The sequence below is a fragment of the Dermacentor albipictus genome, chromosome 1 (assembly GCF_038994185.2).
Source record: "Dermacentor albipictus isolate Rhodes 1998 colony chromosome 1, USDA_Dalb.pri_finalv2, whole genome shotgun sequence".
NCBI classification, from domain to species: domain Eukaryota; kingdom Metazoa; phylum Arthropoda; class Arachnida; order Ixodida; family Ixodidae; genus Dermacentor; species Dermacentor albipictus.
The window spans coordinates 65,241,964-65,254,405 of record NC_091821.1 but is presented as its reverse complement, the minus strand read 5'-3'; the positions used below and the strand labels follow the sequence as shown (position 1 = coordinate 65,254,405).

Genomic DNA, 12,442 nt, shown 5'->3' with positions numbered 1-12,442 from the left:
GTGACCTGTCGAAGGCCCATAGCATAATCGGGATTTCTACATGGGCCGTTTGCCGAAAGCTTTTTCGAAAAGGTACAGAACGCATGTGAGATGTGTCCGTGCACCCTGCGAGAGCACACCAGGAAGCCAGCGCATTGAAACTACAACTGAGTATCATATGAGCATGGTTTTCGTGGTTGGATAAGAAACTTGCATGCTACAAAACCCGTTGGCCCTATAATTAAGAAACATTCTAGTTAAAATATTGGACAGAAAAATGACAGGCTAACGTAAAAATATCCGGATCGCACGAGTTGGGAGAATCGGTTTAAGGGAAGCTTTCATTGGTGCTTACGGACAAGGTTATTCTTGTTTAACCACCATTGGCAAGTATAGAGCGCACGACCAAGTTGGACACATTTTCACTGGGAAACGCCTCGCTCAACATAAACTTGTGTCGATGTAACATGCGGATACCTCGCATGGCGACGACAGCATAACGACGATGGCGTGACAATCACGGCGTGACGTCGTCATGACGTCATGACGACGTCACGACGTCATGACGATGGGATGACGATGTTCGGATGACGACGGCGGTATGACGACGAGGGTGTGACGACGTCATGGCGATAATGGTATGACGACGATGACATTACGACGATGAAAGGATCACTGTGCGTTAAGACGACGTCATGGTGACATTGGCATGACGACACTGGAAAGAAGCCCTCTTAATACACGCAAAGTGCCTCGAGCGGCCAGTCGCGCGACAATTTTGCGTGTATTGGCCGGCTTTTTCTTTTATTCAGCACGTATTGAGCAACAAAAAGCTGTATCGGGAGTTTATCTTGTTTCTCTACAATTTTTTCACTGACACTTTTCATCTAACCGTAATATTTGAGTTCATTAATTAATGAAAACTGATTACCTAATTAGGTGGCACGCAAAGCATAATCTGAGCATCTTCAAGCGACGGCAAACAACATCACCTTGGTTCTATCCAGCTACGTGACATTTGCATATTTTTACATCTTGGTGCATGATAGTTGGGGCACCCTGTATATTGGTAAACCTTCGCCATCGCTAGATAATAGCTGACTTTTAGATGAATTCATTGCATCACTTTCACGAAGGGACCAGAGCGTCCGTTCGTGAAGAATTGTGTGTTTGTTGTTATTAAAGGAAAGAAAAAGGAACCAATAACTACGTGGAAATATGTGTCATGACAGCATGGCGTCATCAGGAATTTTTCTTTCTTTCCACCGCGAAACCATTTTCGTGGAGCAGCCTTTGATCGTGTAGAAACAAACTGCCATTCTCTTTTTCATTCTCCAGACTTCTCGGTGGGCGCTGACGCTTCTAGTTGGAAGTATCAATTGCTTTGCTGCCGAACCAAAGTGTGACCTCTTTTCGTATCCGCCACGAGCACCGAGCACCGAGCTGGATGGATGGATGTAGTTTATGAGCATCTTATGAGTAGTTTATGAGCATCGTGGTAGCTGGGGACAACAAGCTCGCAAATTTCAGCAGTTTCTGGATTTATTCACGGCTTAAAGATCCCTCGTCTGCATTAACAACCACCGAATTGAAATACTTCCTTTGCCTTGAAAATTTTCTTTTTTTTAATTTTTCACTTTGTCAGCTCGATACCTTTCACCGTAAGATTTTCCAGCCTACTCTTACTATTCGTCATTGCTATTCACTTGTCTTTCCATTATATACTATCGTTACAATCCAACGTTTCCGTCAGGAAGACTACCTCTGCATTAGCCTCTTGATGTATAATGTGGCAGGCTAACAAAATATGTTCCAGGATTTCTGCGCTATTTTCGCGCATAAGCCACAGACAAACGTTTCCCCGCAACTCCGCGTTTTCAGGCATCATTATATGGCTTCGATCAGCAGCCTGCAGCCTTTTGAGATATCACAAACGCTTATTTTCATTAGTTTATATTCGATATAGCTCCCTAGCCTGTTTTCCACTGCGCCTATCGTGCGTACTGTTTCTGCGCCTTTGATGTTCCATTCAACACCGTTTCCTCTGCCGCTGTCTATCCCCGTTAGATTAATGCTCACACGCGAACTTGATGGTTAATTTCCACCCTGAGTCAACCTCATTTTTTCCCTATATAGATGCCCAAGATACCTTAGCTGCCCACCTAGTCTCCTTTATATTTCGCAATTGATTTCAAAGTAGAATTTTGTCTGAGCCTCCCGCACTGAAGTACCCAAGTGCATGTGGCTTTGAACTGCCTCGATTGTAGTTTTTATGTGCGATTCTAGCCTTATTCTTGCAATAGCCCTTTAGTTAATCTTTGGGCACGATCACACCTATAATTGTCCCAATCGTACTTCAGCGCCAACTTGGTAGCCCGCACCGCGGCAGGTACATGGCCTTCGAGATGGCACGCGCAATTCTAATATACGAGGCTAAGCCGCACAGAGGCCGCTTCCTTGCCTCCCTCATGGAGGAAGTCTGAGGAAGCTGGACTCATTGCTACTAAATTACCGTAGCCTTGGCCTAGTGGTAGGGCACCCACCTAGTCTGCTGGAGGTCTTAGGTTCTATTCCCACCACCACCGGGCACCCACTGCTTCTTTGAAAATGGGTAGAAGCGTATCCTGAACTGGTGTTCGCCTTTCTTCAAGGGTGATACGCCGGGGGAAAAAGACTGGGCCCTTAAAATCCCGTCTCAGCCTTGTTACCCCTCGGAAAACACGGCCCCTGAACGTAGCTTGCAGTTTGTACTCGGCCAATCTAGAGCATGCGCCACCACATTGCAGTCAACGAAAAGATTTCGAGAGGTCAAGTGCCCTGAGATCGGCGCTCACCGGTAAAATATCGCCGCGCTAGCTGTCTCACCACAGACAACATTGGGTGTGTTTCAATCCTGGCCAGCATTGGAAGCAGTCTATCTTGACTGGTAATAAGACTGCTCCGAGCCCAAGTAATGGAACGCCTCTGAAAAACTTCTCTGCGACATTACGCCACCTCGCGTCGGCACGAAAAAGATACGGAAAGCAAATGTCATTGCGGTATTTTAATACTTTTCGTGTGCGAACCTAGGAAATACACAATGTACCTTACATAAAGAAAAAAATTGTTATTACGTTTTTTTTGTGCACAGGCGATGTCACCATGTTTCAACGCATTTTGCTGAGCTGCCATTCTGTTTGAAAGTAGCCTGCACCATTTTGGACTTCGACGCTGTCTTCGAGAAGCTGTATTTCTTTCCGGCTTAAGATGTTCGTTTTCGGCTTAGCTGTCTGTTCAGCCGTCTACAGCGAGTATCGGAACACATCCAGAGAGTATAGTAACAATAGTGTATGCGGCTTCATTCCTGAGACGGCCGCGTGGCGGCGCGTGCAACGGACTATGCCCGGCCGGCGTGGCAGGCAAATGGAATGGGTCGCACGCGTTAAGGCGGTTAAAGGGACATTAAATAGGAATCTTAAGTTGTGCTGCATTAGTGCATTACGCTTTTGCAGTGGCAGAGTGGCCACTCTTACCGTCAAAGGAAGCCTGTTAAGAAATACAACAGGTGTAAGCGAAAGCTGAGACGCGGTGCTGCTCTGACGTTTCCACCGCGGCACCTACGTTTCTTGACGTTTACAGCTTGCCATGACGTCATATATTTCAATAGCGTCTGTAGAGTCTGCTTAACTGATTATCGTTTAAGAAGGGCTACATTGCATTCAAAAGTAAACTACAGGATTGAAATGGCAAGTTTCATATAATTTACATGTGACAGAAGGACCCGAATAAGAGAGCAAACTTTAGTATTCCTGACGTCACACTAGCGTAACGACGCTGAGGATTTGCGTCCGTAATTATGAAAATTTTCTCGCTAAATGAATGAATACTTAGTTTCTAAATAATACTTTACCGATCTAAGCTGATTTAGAGTGGCTCGGCAGTGTCTCTTTGAACTGCCAACACAGCCAATTAGAAGTGCCAGTTTGACCGGCAGGTGGCAACCTCGGATTTTAAGCCACGTGCGACCTCTCCTCGCCTGCCATGTGGCAGTTTGCGTAACAGATGTTTCCCTGGCGGGGGCAGCAGACGAAAGAAGGGGGTCGTGTTTTTGCGGAATCCTCGTTTCAGTTTGAGAACTCACTGTAATTTACCAGCGCTCGTTGGCACCCTATCTTGTGCCTCACGACGCGTTGTACGTAGCGATTCAACTAAGACATAGTTTGACACGAAGATAAAGACTTGACGTTGCCAGCAGTAATTAAACAAGGATGAATATGTACTAACAACTTTATAGGCAGATGTGCAGTAAGATTACCTCGCGCTTGGTTTTTCTGCATTGTTCATGTTGCTATAGAACAATCAGTGTACAAACTTCCTGGATGTGAAATGCCCATGGGCATTTACACTGCTACAATAAATAATTGCACCTTGAATAAGGATACTGAGTGTTAGTTTCGGTTAAAGTAAATAACTTTGATTTTGGCGGGTTTACAGTATTGGCGGGAATATCAGAACTCGACATTACGCGGATTGAAGAAGGAAAAAGAAAATAAATATAGTCAAGAAACGTGCAGGCAAGCATTGCTGTTTTATATGGTTTTTGTCCTAACGTCGCATTACTCATGAAGAATAAAAGAAAAGCGATTTGGAGAGCCAGATAAAACGGGTCACTGATGCTTTGCTTATTTTTGCTGTAGCTTATTCTAGGCGTTGCTATATTCTCGCTGACTAGGTCACCTGTTCTTCGTGCATTGCCGTCTCGAAACGTGAACTTACTCATGATGGAACTATTTTAAGCACAAACAATTCATTGGAATTTTTAAAATGACTTGTAAGTAAGGTGTTGAATTTCAGCGTTCATGAACGAAATGACAAGTGGAACACTCGTGAGATGTCACATCGTACCTTATACGCCTGGGGCGGACTACTAGAAAGCGCGCCAAATAGCTTCGTGCTCTGCAACTTGGCGCGTTTTCTAACCGATTTTCGTTTCTTACTTGCTGTGACTTTCAGGTTGGGATCCATTTTGGCCAGGCTCTGCCACATGTCGAAGGCGAGGGAGAACGGCCACCGTTGCTCGGGATGGGGCGCGTTGCGCAGGCACCAGTACATACGCAGCCACCTGGCCACGCCCACGATGATCTTAGCGAGGAGAGCGGCGCCCAGTACGGCCATCACCGCTGTCACTGCCGGGTTGGAACCCGACGTGGGGCTCATCTTCTCGTCTGCCGACATGGCGGATGCACCGTCCGTAGTTGCTGCTCCTGTGGGGACCGAAGCAGTTTGCTGCGTCGCGATGTGTGCGTAGGCGTAAAACTGTCGTTTTTGTGCCGCGCATACGGCGCTTGGCGCTACTGGCTTTCGTTCAGCGAAACACCTTCTCCCCGGAACAAACAATGAACGCCACACCGGGCAATGGTGGAGGCGAGGGTAGGGGACAATGGTGGCGGTGCGGTTGCCCCATAGGTGTGAAGAGGAAGGTGCCTTAAAAATGTATGTACATGTACGTATGACTCGTGGAGGCAACGTTTCAGGCGTCTGTAGTCTTGTGTCGATCCGTCCGAACCACGGTTCCTGCCGAGAACAGGCTCGCGCAGGTACGCTCCACTGAGCACAGATAAAGGGGACTCGTGACTCACGTGCGTCACTTTACCTCACAATGCATGTTCTTAAGATTTCGGCTGCTGCATCTATCTGGCTCATCACAGGCCGTACTACGACATTCACTGCAAGGGCATGCTTTTTATCGAATCACGGACGTTCGTACACGGTCGATGGAAGGCTTCAAATGGATTGTACAATTGTTCTCCCTCTGTCTCGACAGGTTTCCTTTGATGACTCCGTTAAAGGTTGCTAGTGTTGCATTGCTGATAGACGTTTTAGCAGAATTATTAGTAATGATTTTTAACTTTTCAGTGATGTTATACATCGTTGTCCAGAACATGCGGTGTGATCGAAACGATCATTTCGATCGTTTCCACACGGCTATCGACAAACTGTCGCCTGATAATGTGTAGATACTCACTAGCTATAAGATATGATCGGACTATACATTATTGCCCACAAAGGTAAAAAGAAAGAAAATAGAGCCATATAATTTTCCGACATAATATATTATAGACAGAAAACAATAATGTGTCTCTAACAACGTTCTTGTACATAAGTAGTACAAGCACAAAAAGTAGGTAACCAAAAACGAATTTATTATAGAAATCTGGCTGCCAGCCTCCAGTGAATACCAGAGTTACGAAGTGGAGCCCTACCTTCCATTCCCGCTCCATTCCGTAAAATATAGATCTCCGCAATTGCACTCCTTTTTAGCACCTCGGATTTTTGAGAGTTAGACCAATCCAGCTCTTGGAATGGCTGACCTGGCCCATTCGATTCCCCCTATTTTTGTAGCAAATGAAACGTGTTCTCTATATTTGTTTACTACTTGCGTTTCTGTGCCTAGCGACAAAAGAAATTGTTGAAGGCCTTAACAACGTGACAAATGATGTTGCTTACTATTTGCGTCGCAAAAGAAAAAAAAAACACACGCTTTGTGGCCTCTTGTTTCCTCAGGGCGTTGTTGCCGCTAATCTTTCTATATATTAATCATTCGTGCGACGCAAAGTACAAAATAATCTTACATCATGTCCCACGTGGTGGGTGACCGCAATTATTTGAGAAAAAAAATTGCGGCAGATCCTACGCAATTTGTTGGAATCTACACACAGCGAAGCTTTGTTTAAATGTAGACTAATGCTGGAACCAGTGTTATTTCTATGTTATTGCAGTGTCTGTGCGAGGTCATACCGAAAGCCCTCGCCCAAGCCACATCTTCCCCGTTGCAAGAAGTCCGAACGTGCAACGTGCAACCAACGTGCAACATGTCCGAACGTGCAAGTCAGTGTGCGCGCGTGCGCTGTCGCGTAGCTATAGCTGTACGCAATGTGACACACTCGGCGTTCTCAGAGGGGTAGTTGGCGTTGGCACAATGAGCGTATACGTGTGATTGTCGCCTAAAGGTTATAGAACATCGTGCTGCATTTCTGGGGGACCGAGGTTTGATCCCGCCATCAAGCACGTAACTGATTTTTTTTAAGTTAAGTTAGACCTATTCGGCAAGACATAGCGGAAGCAGCCATTAGCGATGGTCAGGAAAAGTCAGTAATGACCGGGAGGGCTCGCGAAGAAAGCTTCGCTTCAAAAAGCAACGAAGAAAATTGAGGGGGTCATTAAGGAGGAGGATGCTGTCAGAGTAAATTACTTCGGAACCATTGGAATCGCTGAAGTCTGCTGCCATTTCTTGTTTCACATTTTACTCACCCTGGTTTTTTATAGTAGCTTTGGCGTTGCGATTCTTAGCCCGAGGGAGCGGGATCAAATCCCGGCCGTGGTGGCCGCATTTTGATGGAGGCAAAATGCAAAAATATTTGGGTCTTGGGCGCACATTAAAGAATCCCGAGTGGTCAAATTAATCCGGAGTCCCCCACTCAGGCGTGCCTCATAATCATATCGTAGTGTTGGCACGGAAAACGGCAGAATTTCTTTTTTTTTTCACATTTGCTGGCATATTACTGGACGGACCATTTTCAACACACATCTATCATCACCTGTTACCACACTTTCTGTACACACGACAGCTGGCGAAATTACACGTAGGGCTTTCCAAATAACCGTGAGCTTGCGCAGGGTGCAACCGTTTGCGACGTGGCTATTTTTTGACTGGCATCCTTTTGATGCATGTCTATCATGTTGCGTCTAAATCGAATAAATCTTGGTAACTTGACTCCATAAATAAATTTTAAGGGGGTCGCTAAAAATAATGAGTTAATTCTAACTAAAGGTTTGTTTAAATGCACTTCACCGGGGTTACGAAGAAACGTTTCCGGGTCATCAGAAGTGTAACTACCATGTTGTTTATAATGATCATGGCAGAGGTAATACTTACAGATAGGTACTGAAAAAGCTGCATTGAGTAAATATTGAGCAATGGTAATGAATTGGCCAAGCGTAGTTTAGTCTAAATTACAAATTTACCAGTTTTGTAACCTCGCTTAATATAAGATTTAGTGCTTCAGGACTATGGGCCCATTCCACTCCAACTCTCACTGCAGAACCTAGAGCTTCCACTCTATTCCCATTCCATCTACCAGACCGGTGCCATCGTTCCATTCCCATTCCATTCCGGGCGCTTGAAAATGTGAAATTATTTCGGAATAATCCCAATTGCGGAGTTGCCACTCTGTAACTCTGGTGAGTAGACAATAAAGGAATGTACACCTTTAAGGGTATTTTCTTGTGTCTATGGGCTCATGACACTGCCCAGGTGGCGCGTCGGAGCAAGAACTATCAGCGCCTCGCGCGGGAATTTGAATCAACACTGCCACGGAGGGACCGTTGTGCTAGCGTCGGAACTGCATGCGCGCTCATGCTTAGAGCAACAGATATGGCGCCAATTTTGCTTTGATACTGCAAGCCGATAGCGAACTTATTCGTTCCAATCTATGACAAATGTTATAGGCGGCCGGACCCGTTCTCGGCGTGAAAGAACATGTCCCTTTCTTTTTTTTGTGTGTGTGCTGGAGTAGCGACATCCTAAGAGAGGGAAGCACACAAAGCCTTTCTTCGGACGTCGCCCCGCCGTATATGAAGTTATGCTTTGACACAGCAGTTCAACAGCGTTTGCGAACACGACTCGTCTCGGTATTGGAGTCGTTGGCTCTTGCGTGATACTGCTTTGACGCTCATGCAAGCCCTCAATTTACGCCCGCTTCCGCGTGCTCAAACTGATTAGTCGCTTCTCGAGATAATGCACAGAGGTAATGATGAAGTGTGCCCATTATATTTACGCATCTGAAAGGTAAATGCATTCCACTGGATCACTGCTACTGCGGTCACACTTCGAAGATAGCGAAATAGAAAACTAAGATTTTGGGACGCGCTAAAGCAGTGGACCGCCTCACGCTGGGTTTCTGATGTGCATTATTATTAAACCAAAGGTAATTGAAAAATATGAATGTAATTAACTTGGGTCGAGTTGCAAATCAGAGTGGATTGGTCCGATTAAAGAAAGAGATAGAGAGAGTAAACCTTTTATCACACACACACACACACACACACACACACACACACACACACACACACACACACACACACACACACGCACACACGCACACACACGCACACACGCGCACGCGCACACGCACACGCACACACGCGCACACGCGCACACACACGCGCACACACACGCACACACACACGCGCACACACACGCGCGCACACACGCGCACACACACACACGTACGCACACGCGCGCACGCACACGCACACGCGCGCACACACACGCACACGCACGCACGCACACGCGCACACGCGCACGCGCGCACACGCGCACACGCACACACGCACACGCACACACGCACACGCACACACGCACACGCACACGCACACACGCACACGCACACACACACGCACACGCACACGCACACACGCACACGCACACGCACACGCACGCACACACGCACACACACTTCAGACATGGCGAGGAGGGGAGTCCAGATCAGGTGGGCCCCCCAGTCACATACAGAGACATATTAAAATGTTACACAAGAGCAAGACACACCATGGAACCGCCGCCACTGTCATTCTCGCGAGAGGAAGAGGTGGCACTCCGCCAACTCTAAACACACACATTTCCCAATTTGATTTCCCTATATACATTTTACTTTTTCTGAAATATAAACCAGTCAAAAGGCGAAAATCAGACGAGAGACGTGGCCCACGCAACGACGCACAACGATAAATCTTACCCTGACCGCTACGAAGACTCTTGCGCGGGCTGTGGCAGCTCCCTCGCGGCGCTCCATGTCCCGGTGGAGTGCGCAGCAAAATTATTCGTTACCCTACCAGTCATTCTGCACCCATTCCGCACCAAAGAGCTGTGGCAGGATGCCCTCTGCGACGGGCCTCCCGAGGTCCTCCAGGCTCTATGTTTCAGCACCCGTGCTACTAGCGCCAACGTGGGTGAAAATGTAAACATTTCATTCTTGCGTCTTTGGCGTAAAGGAAGTTTGCGCGCGCGCATGTGTTACCGCGCACCCGGGCTACGCAATATGACACACGCTATAGTTGGCGTTGGCTCAGGGAAGTCCGAGGCAGTCCGGGAAGGTTTGCAAAGAAAGCTTCGCGTTAAAATAGCCGCGCAAGCTACGAAATTGCCGCATAAGGTAAACCCGAACATGGGCATCAATGTAGCAGCCATATCAAAGAAGTTGCAGATGTCATATTTATGACTTCAAATGGTCCACTACATGGGCGGAATTAGTGAGCTCTGTGGCGCGCAAGCGATAAGCCGGGTTGGCTTTTTTTGTTTGTTTGTTTCACGACCTTTATATTGCGAGGAAACCAACAACCACACGAGAGATAGAGCGCCGCAAACAATCTTCATTGACGTTTTCGAATCGTTCTAAAACACAGTGTTGACCAATCTGTAATGTGGATAATAATTGAAAAAGGTAATTTATTAGTAATTACAGCCTTATTAAATAGGAGATATAAAAAGAAATGGACGCTTCTTGAGGTTGCTGCTCAGGTTGCTCTTTGCACCCGCAAGAAGGCTTCGCTTTTTTAAGATAAAACTTGGTACATGACAGCTGGGACTTCCTGTATACACAGTAATTCTATACCCACACAGACGTTCGCAGTGCGTCGAGGCCAACTCACCTGTATGCGAACACAACGTCTTTGCCACGACGATTTCTTCGGATATGTAGCCCATCTTTCGTTGCTCTTGTATCCTCGGGTCTCAGGGCGCCTGTGGTCGCGCACATGGCAGCAGAGCAAGCGCGACGCCGATTCTCGCTTACCACCACGCGCCGGTGCTGCTGCCTGGCGCTCTGCGGGCGTCGGATGAGTTGACAGGTGTCTTTCCGCTGATTGCCTTTCAGTCACACGGTACATCACTTTTGGTCGACAATCGAGGATATCTCTCGCTTCTGCTTTCAGAGGTTCATTATATAGGTTTTAATGAAAACGCGCCCCACTGCCATGGCAGGCAGCGTTAGCACATGGTTGACTTCGCTTTGAGGTTTAGCACCTGCACGTATACGTGTTGCTTAATCATCAGTGAGTATAGGGTCGGGTGCCGAACTTGGTGATTTGTCATCGGCCTGTCAGAGAAGCGGCGTACCTTATGACGGCCCTGCTGCCGCTGCGTGCGTCAACCCGCTTCTCGATCGCCACATATGTCCTTGGAACTTGTAGCGGACTGGGCGGGCTCCCTTTGTGCATATGTATTTACACGTGTGTTGTATTATGATAGCATGACATAATTTTTGGCAGCAGAACCAAAGTACTTTCTTCGCAAGGAGATGCTGTGCCTTTAACGTGTATGGCAACTTTGTTGAACACTCATCGCATGTTGGCTATTTTCTTTTGAACACGCAGCGTTTTCCACGAAGGAAGTGATTCTGCCAATGGATATAGTTTTTTGGTCTCAGCAGTCCTTGGTCACATGGCAGCTGCCTTACCGTAATTCATGGTCCGTGTCTTATTAGAGCTTTGCGTTGTGTTCTACAGATTAGGAGACCCGTACTTAGCAAAAAAATGGACAGGAAAGAAGAGAAGAAAATACAGAGACAGTACGCAACAGTGATATGTTGTCTAAAACAGAAACAATAAAGAGATACAATATCAACATTTTAGCCGGCTAATTCTTTATAAGTACTGTTTCTCTAAAAGAGAAGGAGTAACGGGCATCATCCTTGGTGGCAACCTCTCCTGAACATACCTTCATTAATAATAATAATAAAAAAATTATGGACATTTCTCCGCTTTACCAGCAGCAGTCTACGTGCGTGGTCTTAGCGCGATAGAAACTAGTGGCGAATTTCACTGAGGCCGAATTCGTATTCCGCAGGTTCATCTGGAGGAAGTTTGCGTGTTCCACTTCCTCATTTTCGATAGGCTCGTTCCAAGCGAGCGGTTTGTCTTATTGCACCATCGGCGCTGGCGCTTCAGTTTCACAGTCTGCTGAGAGGAGAGTGTGCCTGGTTTTATACCTTCCTGAGGGAAGGGAGGGAAGTAAGTATCTCCACATAAAACTCTGCTTTCTTGCTCATGGCCATATCTTCCAGCGACGTGATGCTCGATAAGCATTTGAGTCATGAGAAACTGCAGAAGTAGCGACAGTAAAATCATCGGGATGTCTTGAGGATCATCATAATCCTCCTCCTCCTCGAGCGTCTACGTAACTCTGATGCGACGCCGATGCTGCTGCCGCTACAGGGCCCCCCTCCCCCCCCCCCCCCCCCTTATAGAGAGGAGTAGAATTCGACGAACGATTGAAAGTCCACGTGACGCGACGTGTCTTGGCGTTGGTCTTGGGTGTCACGTACGGAGGCGGCGTCGAAGGATGCAGCGGGGTTGCATCGCACATTGATGGGGCCGATGGCGCGGGTGCTTCAATGTAGGTGGGTTTGAGACGTTCTAGGGCAGT

The 12,442-nt window shown here is 47.1% G+C and overlaps 1 protein-coding gene across 1 annotated transcript in view; it reads right to left on the bottom strand.

Annotated features, from left to right (window-relative positions):
* The window catches only part of LOC135912479 (cytochrome P450 4V2-like), a 41,964-nt gene extending 31,157 nt beyond the window's left edge, over positions 1-10,807 (bottom strand). Inside the window, exons 1-2 of the mRNA XM_065444918.1 lie at positions 10,669-10,807; positions 4,956-5,222 (exon numbers count right to left, since the gene is read on the bottom strand). Coding sequence (XP_065300990.1) covers positions 4,956-5,222; positions 10,669-10,723 — 322 coding nt within the window. The 5' untranslated portion in view covers positions 10,724-10,807. The remainder of the gene's footprint in view (positions 1-4,955; positions 5,223-10,668) is intronic.
* Between the last annotated feature and the right edge of the window lie 1,635 nt (positions 10,808-12,442).